We start from the raw sequence: 17,594 nt of genomic DNA on the forward strand, positions 1-17,594 counted from the left end.
CTCACAAATTGGTAGTTACCTTTGGTCGTTATTGTTTTGCCAATACTTTTTCCCTATTGTTTTCTTCCAATTTGTCAGCTCCCCTAATTCTTTTCTGTGGTCAATATTTGTTCTGTAGCTGTGCACTCAAGAATTCAACATGTTTTCGTAAGTTACAGTGTTCGTACAATTTCAGGAAGTGGCCCACAGGAAGACCCTCTCGTAGGGACTGTAGATGGAAGCTTTCAAAGCGAAGTAAACTATTTCTGTTAGTTGGCTTGTAGTGCACCTCTGGTAAAGCCTTTAGTTGGCTTGTAGTGCACCTCTGGTAAAGCCTTAAGTCCAGAAAGGACATTTCCTTGTTGCTCATGTTAATTGTAATTCTGAGATCTGTCTAGAGCATTCAGCCAGTTTGTAAGGTTTCAAAACCCTTCCTGTATACCCTTTCAGATCAGGAGGACTTTGTCAGTGTATTTTTTCCATAACCATACTTCTCCTTTTAAAGGGATGGAGTAACCTGCGCTTCTATTAGAAATTTCACAGTAATGTTGGTAACCTTAAGCAGTTTAGTTTCTACTGGCAGCCCTAAGCAACTCTCGGGGTTCTCCTTCAGAGGTTTTCCCCTCCATGTAGTGTAGAAGCAGGACAATGCCGCTGTAGTAAGGCTACTACACAAAGAGTAGGTTCAAGTAGGTTTATTCAAAAGGAGAACAGCTTATACAACCACAGGTAGCAAGTGATGTCTTCATCCTCAGTCCAGCTGTAACTGACCACAGTCAAGGGAAAACATTCTAAAGTCCTAACACTCTACTGAGTGACATGGGAGGATTCCAGATGACATAAGACAGATGACATGGGTAATGGAATACCACACACGCCAAGTCCTATACAAGGTAGGAGGGGGTGGGAGCACAAGCTTAAGGGGCACGCGAGAGACCTCCCGTTGCAATTTAGCTGCTTAGGAGTGTGCAGTGCAGCTGCAGACTCACAGTACTTTTAGGGGCCTGGTACCACTCGTCTGGTCTGCCACCACATCGCAAAACACCTCTGTGGTGTCGCAGGAAGTCTGGTGGGCCTCGACAGCCAGACCCTGTGTCAGCGAGCTCCAGAGTTCCATGCGGGCAGGGTGAGGCAGCGCTGACACTTCTATGTTGCCTGGACGATGTGTCTCTGCTGTGAGGCAGCTCGTAGACTCACTGTGCCCAGCCTCAGCAGTACGAGTCTCTGGAGACGCGCCGGTCTCTGGTGGAGCTCAGAAGGCTCGGTTTGCACTGCCTGTGCTGTGTGGCTCAGAAGAGGGGCACGCTGGTCCCTGAAAGATACCAGCCCTCCTGTAATTCTCCCACATACACGCGGGTCAAGGGGGAGTCACTCTTTGGCGCTGTGGCAACAGTGTAGTAACTCAGGGCACTCAGTCCTGACTGAAAGGCACCAGCACTTCGGGCAGGCAAGATGTGCTGTTTGTAGGCAGCACAGAGTGCTGTGCTTGTTGCAGAATTAAGCACTGGGTTGTTTGGAACCTGGCAATTGCCAGACTCCGAGTCCCCTGAGACTCTGAAAGAATAGGGGGCAAACGAGCAAGTCCTTGGAGAGCACTTGGGGCACGAGCAGGCAGCAGGCCATCTCATCCAAATTAGTTGTAAAGTGGTAGTCCCTCATTCAGTCCAGCAATCAACAGGCAGCAGGCCAACACAGCAAAGCAGTGAACATGAATTGTGGTTTCTCCTAGTAGCTCAGCATGTCGCGTTCTAATCTAGGACCCCGATCAATACTGTGACCTTATGCCCCTATACGGCTATAATCCCTTTGTACCCCTATATTGGCATAACTGATCAAATGCAATATTCAGAAACTCGTCTCTGGCCTCACACGATCAGAGCCACATTTCAGAATCGCTTCCTCTGCAGCTTCCTTTGCAGCTCATTAGTGCAAATGACACAGCAGAAGCCACTATCTAAGATTCCTAGATTACACTCCGAGTTCTTCAACAAGATTAAAAACTCAGCAACCTGGGAAAGCCCCACTTGCTATGTTTTGATTAGTAATAGAACTCTAATGAGCACTGAGAGACGATCACTTCCTAGTGACATCTTTATTGACGTCTTATGTCCAAATACTTACGTCAAACAAGGCTCCTTTCAGGTATAAATATTACCAACGTTGCCTTAAGCAAACGCTGAAGCTATCGCTGCTACGCTGATACTGATGCTATCGCTGCCTCAACAACATCAGCGAGCGATGGTGTGGTGCACATAGGAGCAGAACAGCTGTCCCCCTTCAGAGCCCAGCAGATGCAAGCTGCCCGCGGACGCTGCCCCTCCTCCTCTTCCTCGACGCGCTGAGAGAGACGCTGTCTTCTCTCCTGCCGAGAAATCCAGCTCCGGCGTTTCCAGCCTACTCTTGCGAGTGACTGGGATATCGAGTCCCTGGAAGGAGATACAAGACCTCCAACATTCTATTCCAGAGGTATGGTGTTGATTAAACCCTTAGAGAGAATTCTTGAAGCAAACCTTGGCAAAACCAACTTAACTAAAACTGCTACTTACTTACTCCCTCCCAAGTATTAGGCTTAGGTCAGGTACACTGGGGTAAGCGTAGTTAGAAGCACCAGTTGAGTACGTTAGCCTAATGTATATATGAATGTATATATGTTTTATTCATTTTAAACCATTGTATGCCTAAGAAACCATATCAATGCTTTTACAGTATTATTTCGCAATCCTCATTTTACTGTACGCACTTTTTATAATAACTAGTCTTGCAATTGTGGCAATTCATTTCTCTTGTACGAGAAGAAAGACTGTTCAATAAATAATACCTTTTTATTGAAAACGCCAGTCTCTCTATTCTCTGCACTTTGGTGTAAGTAATCTGCACAAAACTGACTGAGTAAAATAACTGTCTATTGTTTCACACGACTCTAGAGATTGACTCTTATTCTAAGGAGCAAAGTTGTCATGTTTATGCGGTTGTTGGGAAACTGAATCCCTTCTTGTCTGTACCAGGGAAGCTGGAGAGAATGCACTAATTGTAGCTGTCACCCAGCCCTGACGTGTATTGTAGATAGGCTGCAAAGCACAAAGAGTTACAAGCACAGAGGAATACCCACTTTCTAAAAGTGCATTTCTAAAATAGTAATGTGAAATTCAACTTCACCAGTAATCAGGATTTATCACTGCCATTCTCCACATAAAACAAAATGGCAATGTCACTCCTTTCTGATCAGTATTTCCACTTGCAATTATATAAGGAAATTCTCAATGCTAGCCTATGAGAGGAGTAGGCCTCACAGTAGTGAACAACTCAGTGGCTGTTTGTCACTACCAGGACATGCCACATATAAAGGCACATGACCTACCTTTTATTTACACAGTACCCTGTCCTTAGGGCTCCCTAGCGCCTACCTTAGGGGTGACATGTGTAATAAAAGGGGAGATTAAGGCTTGGCAGGTAGTTTTAAATGTCAAGTTGAAGGGGAAGTAAACTGCGCACACAGGCCCTGCGGTGGCAGGCATGAGAGAGGTTTGAAAAGCTACTGCTGTGTGTGGCTCAATCAGTGCTGCAGGCCCACTAGTAGCATTTAATTTACAGGCCCTAGGCAATTGGTATACCACTATACAAGGGACTTATAAGTAAATCCAATATGCCAAACCGGTGTAAACCAATCATACCATGTTTAGAGAAGAGAGCACATGCACTTTAGTACGTATTAGCAGTGGTAAAGTGCCCAGAGTGCTAAAACCAACAAAAAGGTCAGCAAAATAGGTGGTGGAAGGCATAAAGTTTGGGAATAACCGTGCAGAAAGGGGCGAGGTCCAACAAGGACTTTTTCCAATTCTTTAATTAACTCCCAAAAGAGCTAGATTGATTTGGGGCATTCCCAACCATATGAAGCCATATTTTTACCGTGTTCCCCATCTGGTGCACTGATTGCTGTTTTTATTTTGTGTATCCTTTCAGAAGTGTAATATATTCGGTATAGAAAAACAATGCTGTGTAAATTCAAACTACTCGAGATGTAATGTGTTGCCGGATGCAATCAATAATAACATTCAATATATTCTTTATTTGATTTAAACAATTCTGATTCATATCCGTCCATACTTCAGGGTAACCCGAATCGGTAAATCGTCTGTCCACTGGTCAAGAATTTAGGTTTGGTCTTGTTTTAGGTTTGTAATGGTTATTGATGAAATCATACTATGAAATTTTATCAAAATGTGAGGAGTTATCTGGTTTCTTTTATATAAATACTTGCAAATTAACTCACTATTTTTCTGTTGAATTTCTAAATGGGGGATAGTTCAGCTTTTGTGAAGTATTTAATCAAGTTCCCATATCCCGACACTAAATCGTTCTTTATGGGTACTAGTAAGTTTCTCCAGAAGGTTTTAGTTTTCCCATAGAGGAATACTTTTAGATTTTTGTTTTTTCTTCAGTGAAGAACACTTGCAAATTGCCCTTAAAATATATAAATGCTTAAAATACCTTAATAATAAATATATATACATTTTGAGAACGTCTGTAAGTCAGATTAGGATGGAGCATCATAGGGCTCCCTTTCCTGGGTTAATATATTTGGGAATTCGTTTTTTACATCCTTCAACTTATTTTTGATAAATAGTTTGCCTATTTAGAACTCTTGGTTAGAGAAGCATAGACATAGGTTCCTATCTGAGTTGGTTTAATGATGTCCTCTTGAGTAGAATTCCATGTGATCTGAGAGTAATCGTTCTTTAACTACAATATCTGTTCTGCTTGCACCCATTGTGAGCTCAAAACGCCTTCTATATAAGCCATAGAACAATCTCAAGTGTTAATTATACTTGCATTATCTGTATTTTGCTCAAAAGATTCCTTATTTGTTTGCATTTCTACTAGTGTTCAAAGCTGACAATAAGATAGATGTCAACTCACCAGAAATGGTGTATGGGTCCAGTTGTTGGAAAAGTGATTGCTATAGCTATTATGACATGGCATCATAATTCTGGTGGTATTATTCCTGCCTCAGTAGAATCAAGACTCAGTAAAGGTTTAAAAAAAATCTCTTCTGTCTTCAATGTACGCTGTTTGCTTCAGTATGTGAAACAAATTTCATCTTGATGTAGTTCCCACCAGGTATCTGCCAACTTTTAGATAGACCGGCTCGTGTTTAAGGCTGCTTTCATTTGTGGCTTCTGACTCCTCACCAGATTTTTTCCTGGAAGATTTTTTTATCTTTGACTTGTAATGCTACATGAAAATCATCTTGTGTTATGGAAATAGTTACTACTTCTGGAAATATTGTTTGGTGGTTTTGCACCATCCTCTGAGGGCCTTAATGGGTCTTAAAGTGATATTCATCAACTCATTTTTTATGTTCACAAGAGCCATCTTCCTTGCTTATGTCTCCTTTCTTCATTACAATAGATCAATAACCGTATTTACTATTATTATTGCTTTGCTTGGGATAAGTGTGGTAAACACTAAATAGCAACTACCCACCGTCCTGACACAAACCACTAAATGTCCCCTTTCTCGTCTTTCCTTTTTTTATTCCCCACCCTGCCTATATCTTTACTTCTGTAACCAGCCAAAATCTATAGTTTAAAAAAAAACACAGCCAGGACTTTTTATCTGCTTTAGCAAGATTCAGATATTCCAAGTTCTACATGAAAAGAACCATTCCAGTAAACTTTAAGTGTGAAGAGATTGAAACAGGTACACCTGATGTTTTTGAACTCCTGAATCAACTGTTTCATTTGTTTCAGACTTTTGTCAGCTTTGTAAGCGGAGTCAGGAAAGACTGAAACATAATATCCTGTTGCAATTGGCATGTTATTTCACTCTTGCTATAGCCAGAATCTTTTTTTTTTTGGTAATCCTATGGTCTTGGAAGTTAACATTGATTGTTCTGGGAGGGTGGTGAGTACTAGTTATATTAAACAGTACCTGATGAGCCTGGGCTATGGGGACGTGTTTTTTTTCATCTCCAATGACACTTTCCCAGAAAAGTTCTCTAAACCAGTTGCTTGCTACTTTTTCAGGTACAGGCTCTATGATTATTCTCACAGAGCCATCTGGGATCCCCAAAGAGGTTTGATCATCTGCATCTGTTTTCAAGCTCCTCGCACTTTATTTTAATTGTGTTGATTCTGTTATCATCTTGGGTTGGAGTATTAACTCTATGTTCCAGCCAGGTGACTCTTCCTTCAACCGTTCTGCTGGCCTCCATTAAAGTATCTATCTTGTCCACAAAGTTGTCGACTTTTTGATTTAAATGATCAGTATTAGCAATACAACTTCCCTGTGTAGATTTTATTTCTGTCACTTCATAATAGTCCTATAGCTGTGGAGTTCTGGGATCTTAGGTTCTAGCCTCTTGCTTTCTGCCTTTCCCACTTTCTTTGACCAGTGCTTTCATGAGTAGTATTGCGGGGTGGACTCTAAAGTGTATTCAAACTTGGATCCCTCCAGTTGGGTGGTTTCCAGAAATTCAGTGGAAGGGTGTGGAAACTTTATATCTTGAGCCCTTAACCTCTGTGAAAGTGTATAAGCATGTATTAGGAGCTGGAATAGTGTCAGCGACACATCACATATGAATATGAGAAGCCAGACAGCAGTAATTGAGCATTCAAAGAGAGGGGAAGCACACTTATCCTTACGTCCACAGCATGCCACATTCTGAGCCAGTCCCGTCTTGTGTCTTAGCCCCACATGGGCTGCCTCAAAGTCACAGCGTGCTGCATACCCCTCGCCAAGCTGCTGGATTTTATACCAAGATAGGTCTGCAGGCAGCTGTACGATTACTGCATGCCATGAGTTTGAATAATTCACTATCTTCTGATCTGCAGAAATGTCTTTCAGCGACTGTTTAGGCAGTGTTTCAATAGATTCCAGCTCAAGTCCCACCTTTGGCTGCCGAACTCTTAAGGCGCGTGTCTCCGTACTCGTTAGGATGGGGCTCATGTTTAAATGTAAATGTGGGTGTACTTTTAAAGCGCACTGCGACTCCATGGAGTATCCTGGCGCTGAGACCGCTGGGGAACCCGTCCTGGTTTTCCCTGTGAGATGGTCCCTTTCTGGGTATCTCCAAGGTGAAACCAGGCATCCCAGGCGTCTGTGGGGGGCTGTTGTAGAGATGAGGCAAGCTTACTGCCCAGAGCTGCCGAGTGTGTTCCCTGGTTAGAGTAGGCACCGAGGCGAGAACTATCGAGTCCGTTTTGACCCTGGTCCACGACCCTGCCTGTGTTGGAGATTGCAAGAACTGTTTATTTGATAGATGGTTTTACAAACTGATCCTAAAATGCAATAGTAAACTAAGCACTTTGCACTTTAGTATGAATTCTAGTTATAGGTGTTAGATGTGAATAAATTAGACATAGAGATTGACCATTTGTTTTTAAGTGAGAGGATACCTTCGAGACCAAGATTTCTTGCACTTTTGAAACTCCTGTGCAATGAGAGTATGTTAAATTACAGCATTCCGGGATTGGCTTTGAAATTGTGCACTTTTGAAATACTTCATTTATTATTTAATATTTTAAAAGCCTCTATGTAATCTGTGGCTTATACAATTCATACTCTCTTGATCAAATATCATGAATCTTAATTAAGGCTCCTAGTTTTCCGTTTAAACGGATTTTGACACATAAATACAGACGGGAAATTATTTTCCCGTTGTCTGTATTTATAAATAGAAATGGTAAAATACTGCTGAAACTGATTCCGAAACAGCCATGCTCCAGCCAATGGTTGCCACGCTGCTCTGTCTGATGTAGATCTTTGGATGCACTCTGCCTGCCCGAACCCCGTGTTGACTTTTCCTAATTCGTTTTTTCACCTAATTGTGGTAGTGTCTATGTGTCGGTGTGTGTGCATAACAGCCCCCCCCCCCCCCCCCCCCCCAACCAGCCACTTCAAAGACAATATAAGTGAAAGGGAGGGTACACATCTATGTTTTATTGTTTAAATAGCATGGCGCTAGGGAGGGGGGAATGGTCTTTTGTTAGTCTTTTGTAATCGACTGCACTTTAAGTGGAGAGGTGATAGATCCTTCACGCCTGAATCACACTTCTCTGTGCCGCCTTGAAACTCGGGTTTTGGGCTCTACATCTGGTGCAGGTGTCGTGGTTTCATTCCTGACTGGTGTTAAAAGATAAACTATAGCTGGATGGGGCTAGTGTAGATCCCCTCTACGGGCTGCATGATATGTTCCTCTGTTTCTTGATGTTTAAACTTCTCACTTTTCAGAAACATGAGCGCGGATTCATTCTAAATGACCAGGGTTTCAGAGTGCACTATTTCGAGAGTGACGTTTTTAGCTGCTGGGGGTGGGAGGCGAAGCAGGGTGTGTAGAGGGAAGGCCACAAAATAATAAATAGCTGGACAGGACGGGGTGTGAGATCGGCATGTACCACTGCGTGCAGTGGGTGAGAACAATTACTGCTGGTTGCTTTTTTCGATAGGGAACGTAAACATTTTCTCAAGAATTACAGATACCGGTGGTCTATTTTGTCTTTATTGTTTTGAAACATTGCACATTGTAGTTATTACAGGACATCCTTCTCAGTGTTGTACTGAAGATCGTTTTAAAACCAAAGTATAGGAGCTCTTTGGAAGCACATATAACAGTGGATCACAATTTGTCCTATGTCATTGATCCTGCTTTGTATACCAATAATTACACACGTCATGATAAGTGCTGCACGACTATGGGCGGGTTGCAAAGGGAAACAGCTGATTAGGTCCTCACAAGCACTCTCACTCTAGGAGCTTAAATCTTTGCTTGTATTACAATGGCAAAGTTTTCAGATGAATTTAATAATTATACCTAATTTGCCATATATATATATAACAACCGATTGCAAGTGCACATTGGCTATTTAAATGATTGTGAAAAAATACCAGCTGCAGCCTCTTCTTTTGCTTGCGATAAAAATTTAATGTGGATAAATACAAATAAAATTAACATAAAATAAATATGGATAAATACAGACGGAAATGTTAAAAAAATAAATACCATAAAACCGGGAGCCCTAATCATAATTAACACTTTATTAAGCCAAGTGTAGCTCACTCTGTTAGAGATCCAGCCCAAGGCTGTGCACTTTATTGCATTTTATTTGTCAGTATTTTTAGATATTTTGAAATATTTAAATGTTTTTAAATATTTTTAAATCTTGATAAATACTTATGGATAATTGTTGATTTTCTGTGGTGAATACATCGGGTTGACAATCCTAATTGTGGCTTGATCTAATTAGGTAATGAATTACAATTTGGTTTTGTCATGGACAGAACAGTAATAATACCTTTTTAAATTATGTGGTACTTTACCATGATAAATTGTAATCTAGATTCAACAAATTGTTCCTCATGTTATACATTATATATTATATAGATGAGTATCCTATATTATGAAGAACATATATGGGTAATTGGTAATTGGGGTGCCGCTCACTGACCTGCTCTTTGCTCCTGGCTTGAGGAACTGCTCCCTTGTTCACGAATTTCATCGCATTCCCTGTGGCTGAGGTCGGCTGGTGGGAGCGTTACTGCAATCGGCGGTATTCCACCTCGCTCTCAGCGCGACCCGCCCAGGTTGCAGTGCATAGGCTGTGCCCTGGAAAAGCCTACCGGGGGACTGCGAGGCCCAGAAACCACCGCTCTTGGCAGCAGGCGCCTCTTCCCCCGGCGGCCACGCCCATTGATCTGACCGGCTCTCATAAAACCTTTCGCGACACCCGCTGCGCGGGTGCCGCTCACTGACCTGCTCTTTGCTCCTGGCTTGAGGAACTGCTCCCTTGTTCACGAATTTCATCGCATTTCCTGTGGCTGAGGTCGGCTGGTGGGAGCGTTACTGCAATCGGCGGTATTCCACCTCGCTCTCAGCGCGACCCGCCCAGGTTGCAGTGCATAGGCTGTGCCCTGGAAAAGCCTACCGGGGGACTGCGAGGCCCAGAAACCACCGCTCTTGGCAGCAGGCGCCTCTTCCCCCGGTGACCACGCCCTCATTTCCTCCTTTATAATCAGCCAGTCTCTAACGCGCCGCGGGTCGCGTGCGGGTCGCAGCCCGGGGCGAAGACCGGGCCGTTTTAGGCCGTTAGAGGCTGGTAGAGACTGGACTGGGCCACCCCTCTGCCATCTCTATCCGGACACCCCCCATTCCCTCATCCAAAGAATCCAATAAGGACAATAATGGTGCATACGAGGGGATCAAAGTCCAAATCCAAAGCCCCCACCTCCGTGGGTAAACTACTTGGCCCTATGGACGACTTTCTAGCGAAGGCTAACACCCTCATAGATGAAAGTATATCAATAATGGAAGAAAGGGTCTCTTTAGATCTGGCATTCGCCAAAAGATCCTCATTAGGTATCCTAGCGGAAGCCAGATCTCCAGCACTGGGAGCCCCAAACGCTGAGATAGTGCAAACACGTGAGAGACGTAGCTTGCCAAACACAGTAGATCTGTCAGTATCCCAGCTTGCGGACTCCCAGCTCAGCTTTGACTTAGAAAAAACCCCAGAACTGGTTCCGACAACACCTACACAAATTTCGTCTATAGACAAAAGAATAGAAAGGGGTAGGAGGGAGGGAGCCATTAGCAAGAAAAGGGCCCCTAGAAATCCCATTACACCAGAAAGTCTGGCACTACCATCTAGCACCCCACAAAACCATGATGATAGATTGGTACAAATAGAGATTCTAGCGTCAGTCCATCAGACAGAGAAGGAAATAGCCCCTCCGAAAGCCTTGGACCTCCACCCTAATAAACAAGCCCAAGCGGACTTGAATGTTACGGGGGCTAAGGAATTAACCCTCACCGGTATAGCTAGTATAGTTAAACAGGCATTACAACCCTTAGAACACCGGTTACTAACTATAGAGTCACAAATCTCCAAACTCCTAAAAATCCAACAGCTAACTCACCCATTATGCCCACAAAAAGCAGGAGGAAACAACACTAAAAAACCAACCACTACTAATACAGCTAGTGCAAATCCATCTCTGCCCAACCCACAACAAAAGACTCTCCGGATAACTACATCAAACGTTCCCGCTAACAAAAACACATCCAATTCAACTAAAATAGCAAACACTGCAACAGCCTTGTCCTCCACCAATAACTCGCAGCAGATAATCAGTCTAACCTCCCCAGGTGCGGCATCCACAGTTGCCGCCACCCCGGCAGCACCTAGTAGCTCTGCTAACAAAACTCCCGCTAAAAATGTAAGCAAACCAGCAAAAAAAACTTCTGTCCCTCCACCCCCTCCACCAAAAACCCCTGCGGACAGGCCCAAGAGAAATGCTGCAAGGAATCCTGGTCCTCCAAGACTCCCAGCAGACTTTCCTCCTGAGGCCTCACCGTATGTTGTGGTGATGGCTGGAGTACCCGAATTAACAGACTCTACCCCAGAACCGATCTGGTACCTAAAAAACAAAGCCCAGCACTGGCTCCAGACCAACCGCCCGATTCCATCTTCCTGGCGCGGAAGAATTAGATCTGTTGCTAGGGTACCGTGGGTGGGCAGCACTAGAAAAACCATTCCCGGTGACTGCATAACAATCACATTTGAGGACCCACGAATAGCAGACTATGTCTGCGCATGGGAAGACATCACCCCAAATGGAGGAATCAAGATCAAGCCACTCTCCTTCTTCTATCCTTTTAGGCAGGCGGGCGGCTTTACACAGGAGCAGGAGCCTCCCTGGTCCGCCCCATTCCCCAGACAGGATGATCTATCAATCCCCAGATACCACGGTCCCCCTAACTTATACGAGCCAGATTACTCCTGGCACACGGTAAGACAACGCCATCAGGGTGGACGATGGGACGACAGAAGGCCTTACACTCAATGGCTCCCTCACAGAGAACAATCTCGGTGGGACCCATGGCATAACATCCCGCTACACAATAGGTACAATGGCCTAGAAATGGTCGACTGACCATCAACAGAAATCCCCTCAAATGAGCTTCACGCAGCTCCTTCTCCGCAGTCTTTTATAACTTCTCCAGCCTCCAGAAATAAGGAACCCACAGTCTCAATAGATCAACGTAATGATGACTCTTCATTAATTACAGTATTCTCCTGGAACACCGCAGGCCTCCGAAATAAAATCGAGGATGGCTCCGCGCAGGAGTTCCTAAATTCATATCAAGTAATTTGTCTGCAGGAGACATGGTCTGTAGAGGAACTACACCTGCAAGGCTACAAAACCTATTCTGTCCCAGCACTACCCAGCCCAATGGGCAGACCAAAGGGTGGGTTAATTACCTACATCTCAAATACCCTACCACTTAATAAAGTGGCTATACTCTCCCAGGACGCCAACCACCAAATTCTTTCATTAACCCTTGTAAACAAAGAAATAATCATTCTGACCAATAGTTATAATAACTTATCGGAAGAAAACTTCATAATTCTTCTTACCACCCTCTGCGATAAATTAAAACAGATTCACCAACAGAGATCCGCAAATAAGGCAATCCATCTAATCTGGGGGGGAGATTTCAATCTCCACCCCTGTACAGCCTCTAACCTACTGTGCTGCGGGATAATGGACGAATTTAACGTCCCAATGGCGCACTTTGCCCACAATAAACTAGGAAATTTCATTAACACCGTCCTATCGGACTTGGATCTCCACATCGTAAACCATCTAGATGCAGACCCAAACAAATTTGTTCCGACTTACGTGGGCAGAGGTCATCAAACCACAGTAGATTTCATACTCCTTACACCAACCCTCATGAATAAACTTAAAGATTTCAGGGTCATTGTCACTCCCCTCAGTGACCACTTCGCCCTAGCAATAAAGCTATTTATGCCATCCAACTCCTCTCATAAACTGGAGATGGCGATCACTCTCATACAGAACAAGATCCAGGTTGGCAAACACAATGGTTTCACAATCAAGTGGGCAAAAATTAATCCATCTGACATACTGAAAAAACTAATAACTCGGACCTACCCAAACATTGTGAAATGCCTGGACCTTGCATCAAGCCACAAGGAAGTCCTGATAAACTTTAAACTAATCCTAGATTCTATAAAGGACCTACTTACTTCAAAACCCAATCCAAACCGCTCCACAAAACCAAAATGGTTTAACCATAATTGCACCGCTGCTCTAAAAAAATTAAAATCTGCACTTCAAAATAAACCGCGAGATGCAGCCCAGATTCAACTCTTAAGGCGCCAATACATAGGGGAAAGAAAACTGAGAACTGCCCAACTCAAGCAAAAATTATGGGACGATCTCCATAAAGGTGCAGTCTCAAAAAACAGCGAGCTTTTTTGGCGCACAGTAAGAACCCCTTACCTTACTGATAATGGCACCCCAAAAATAGAAGTCGCCATTGATGAAAATACATGGGTCTCTCACTTTGAAGAGATTTTTAAAAATACCTCACCAACAGAACCCCTGCCTTCAAAGCCTCACTATCCCATTTTGGTTCCTTTCGATATTCCAGACCTTATGGATGCACTCCAGAGCAGTAAATCAGGCAAGGCGCCAGGACCGGATGGGGTCCCAGTGGACTTCTTTAAAAACAACTTAGACCTCTGGGCACCCATCCTAACTAGAGTCTGCACAGCAGCAGCGAATGAGGGAATCCTTACCTCCTGGACCAAATCAATAATGGTCCCCATTTTTAAAAAGGGGGACCGTCAGGATGCAAAATGCTACCGGCCCATATCACTGCTGGACTCGCTCGGGAAAGTAGTGGGGAGAGTCATTCTAGAGCGTCTCCAGCAGTGGAGTGAGGACCGGGGCATAATCTCCGACATCCAATTTGGCTTCCGCAAGGACTTTGGTACATTAGAGCAGGCCCTTAATCTCTCCTTAATAATGGGCAAATACACCCAGGCCACCCCTACTAAGATATATATGGTCTTTGTCGACCTATCCGCAGCTTTTGATTGCGTCTCGCACGCAAAGCTGTGGAAGGTCCTAGCTCAATTGGGAGTAGATCAACCCCTTTTAGATCTTTTAAGAGAGCTCTATACCGGGGCAACAGCTAGAGTCCGTTTTGGGGTAAACGGAGAGCTGACGTCACCGTTTAGCGTAGGGCGTGGGGTCAGGCAGGGATGCGTCCTGGCCCCCTTCCTCTTCTCACTCTATACCAATGGTCTGGAGGGGGAGATGTTGAGGGGGGCTCAGGACCTCCCACGCATAAACCGCCGCCTGATCCCAGCCCTGCTCTACGCGGATGACGCTGTCATCCTTGCGCGAACGCCCCGAGAACTTCAGAAAGCAGTAATCAAGTACACGTCATTTATGGGCAATCTTGACTTAAAGGTGAACGTGAAAAAAACGTTCGTAATGACAGTAGGTAGAGGCCAAAAAAGAACAAACCCCATACTCTTCAACAACCAAAAGCTTGAAGCTACCCCTCAGTACCCCTATTTAGGGGTCATGATAGATGACCAACTTAGCTGGAAGCCAGCAGTGAACACAAGGGCACACTTATTCAAGAGGGCAATTGCCGCCCTAACAACTTTTTCCCAGAGATTAGGCAAAAGACCACCAGTAGAGCTCCTCAAGATTTATAACGCCAAATGCCAGGCAATCGCAACATATGGCGCGGGAGTCTGGGGTTACACAGATATTAGTTTCATCCAGAAAGCTGAAAACGCCTTTTTAAGATTTTTGCTAGCCACCCCTAAAGGTACCTCTACCTATGCAATGCATCTAGAATTAGCTATACCTTATATAGAGGACCTAATTAAAATAGAACCGTTGATGCTGTGGCGACGCATTTGGAAGTCAGACAAAAATGCCTTGACACAAGCCATCATTTCAGATACAATGAACGTGGACAACTCCACAAAAATAAAATGGCTTCTTTATGTTAGAAACTTTTTTAACGATTTAGGCGTTGAAAAATACCATTTGGACCCGGTGTCAATAACAGACATCTCGAAAAAAGATCTTAAACAGAAAGCACTAAGACACCTGGAAACTTTAAGACTTGCATCCATTTCCTCAAAAACGGCAGTTATCCATGCAAATATGATTCAAACAGCCCCTGACATCCACTCGTACTTGGCACTCCAAATAACAACCTACGAGAGAATGTTAATCACAAGATTCAGGCTAAATACCTTCTTTAGAATGGTTACCTTTCCGTCACAAAACTGTTGGAGTGACATTCTTCCCCCCTGCCCATGTGACGGTCTGTCAACGCAGTCTAACTTGCATGTGATCCTGCTCTGTAAATACCATCAACCCCACAGAAAGATCTGGCTTTTACCGATATTAAGAACGTGGGGGTTGAGACAGTGCAGACCCGCCCTTTTAAGACTGCAAATGCTGGAAACGGAAAATGTCTGTTATTTTGTTAGTAGTTTTCTAAAATGTATCATGAAACACAGAAAGAACCTCTAAAATCCTCGCTAGTTTTAATTTCGAGCGGCCCCTCGCATTCCCTGATTAATTCTTATACTGTGAAATGAATTTTATATGAAATTTTATGTAATATATGTATTTCTGCATTGTATGATATTTTTTGCTCTTTTATGGTTTTTTCCACTGTGAACAAGCCGAATAAAGAATTTTATATATATATGGGTAATTTATCTTACAGTGTGATAGAATGCGGATTGACTCTCTGATTACATTAACAGTCTAATGGCATTTTTAATTTATATTCTATGGATTTTAAAACACCAATGTCATCATATATGAATTAAGTGTATAGGTTCCTTTAAATGTTGCTTTTAATGGATGTGGGGGGGACCATGGCAGTCCCTACTTATTGACACTCTGTACAGCACAACTCTATGACTCAGAAGAAAGCTGAAACGCGTAGTGCTGTCTACCAGTACTCACGGCAAATGGTGAAAAGGGTGAGGACTAACATGACAAATGAGTATCACTCCCCCTGCCCGCAACCCCCCATTTCCTGCCAGCCGCCAATGCCTCTGACACCACCCCTCAGGTGAGTAGATCCATGTGGTGCCAACCCTTTGATAATACTAATTCGATTTCTTTTTCTCAGAAACCTTGAATGGTGTACGTCACTTAAAGATACTTTAGCAGAGATTTAATATAACACAGTGGGCAATGACAACATCATTCACATTGTTCTCATTTATAGTTGTTCAATCCCAATCAAGTAACCTCTGAAAATGTCTGTCTTCTTTTTCAGACTACCTTAGCACACATCATAGCCAAAAACAGCAAGAAGCACAACACAAGGTTTGTGACCTTGTCAGCAACAAGCGCATCAACGAACGATGTCCGGGAAGTTATAAAGCAAGCTCAGAACGAACAGAAACTCTTCAAGAGGAAAACCATTTTGTTTGTGGATGAGATTCATCGATTCAACAAATCGCAGCAGGTACAGAACTGCCTAAAAGCTAGATTCACAACTGCTACAGTGTAGCTGTCTCCATGTAAATTTGAGCCTGTCATTTTAATCAGTAACTCTGCAATCCAATGCAACCCTTGCATAATCTGAAGACCAACTGTGCTTTGCACTGCCAGTTGTTTCTATTGTCTCTAACCAGCTTTTCCTCAGATCAGAATGTTATGTAATCTGCTTATATCTGAAACCCGCACATATACTGTTATGTGTACGTCACCTCTTGTTTGAGATGTTCTTGCTGCATTAAAAATACTCTTTGCAAAGCACTCTTCTGGCCTTAAAAGCTAGGCAGGGCCATGTTGTATTTAAAACCAAAATAAAAGAAACAACAACTTTAGGATGCTTTGACATTTCCCACAGGTCAAAAAGGGTCTGTGGCTAGAGTCATACATGGTTACAGAGTGAAATGGAGATCCTTCACTGACCGTTTCATTCCAGACCTCATTTATTACCTGTTTTACTTTGCTCATTGTGCAGTTCTTCCTCTTACTAAATGTGCTTTTTATGGTGTGACTTACTAGTAAAGCTGTCGCCAGGTAAGTATGTTACCATCACTAAAGAGCGGCTTTGAGTCTACCAACATGTTGGGAGCCAGGAGTACATGTTTTGATTGGGCAGAAGTTGTATGCTTACACAAATAGTGTTTGCTCTCCACACAGCTGGGATCATTTTGTTTTTGTATCCAGCAGCCTGAACTTGAAAATTCATGGGCACACAATGACATTGGAATGCTATTAAAGTGTCTTCGTAACTTGTGGTATTTATTTTTTCTCAGGCAGCAGTATAGTTGTGAGGAGGGTAGTCATTATGCTAAGTGGATTGATAGGTCTGACTTGACAGTGCATCTGTCACGTGACCTTTTACCATTTACCAATAATATTCTACAGTTCTTTGCTTTCACACTAATACGTATGTATTCCCCTGCTATTTAATTATAATACTTCATATTGCCATACAACATTCCTTAGCAACCAGACCTGTTGGCAGTGTCAATGCTTATTTTTGCTTCTTGGTACTTCGGAATATGTGAATGTCCTCTTCTCCGTCATATCCATGCTCTCTTGGTCTCTCTTCTTAGACTATCTATGAAAAATCTGTATCATTTAGGTTTTCTTGAGGGCCTCATCGGCTAAGACAGTGTTTCTCAGTGTGTTATCAGACATTGCTTGTTAAGTGAAATCCAGGCCACAGTTCTCCGTTAGATCAAGAAAGATTTTTTGTATGCTTTGTAATTTCAGCTTCCCAAGTGTTGTTTAGGTTT

The 17,594-nt window shown here is 43.3% G+C and overlaps 2 protein-coding genes across 4 annotated transcripts in view; one reads left to right on the forward strand and one right to left on the reverse strand.

Moving 5' to 3' along the window:
- The window catches only part of MYLK4 (myosin light chain kinase family member 4), a 997,611-nt gene that overhangs the window by 919,114 nt on the left and 60,903 nt on the right, over positions 1-17,594 (reverse strand). The window lies entirely within an intron of this gene.
- The window catches only part of WRNIP1 (WRN helicase interacting protein 1), a 488,996-nt gene that overhangs the window by 84,943 nt on the left and 386,459 nt on the right, over positions 1-17,594 (forward strand). For both annotated transcript variants that reach the window (XM_086965069.1, XM_086965070.1), the window contains exon 2: positions 16,115-16,306. In XM_086965069.1, coding sequence (XP_086821195.1) covers positions 16,115-16,306 — 192 coding nt within the window. The remainder of the gene's footprint in view (positions 1-16,114; positions 16,307-17,594) is intronic.

The sequence above is a fragment of the Lissotriton vulgaris genome, chromosome 4_1 (genome assembly GCF_964263255.1).
Source record: "Lissotriton vulgaris chromosome 4_1, aLisVul1.2, whole genome shotgun sequence".
Lineage (NCBI taxonomy): Eukaryota > Metazoa > Chordata > Amphibia > Caudata > Salamandridae > Lissotriton > Lissotriton vulgaris.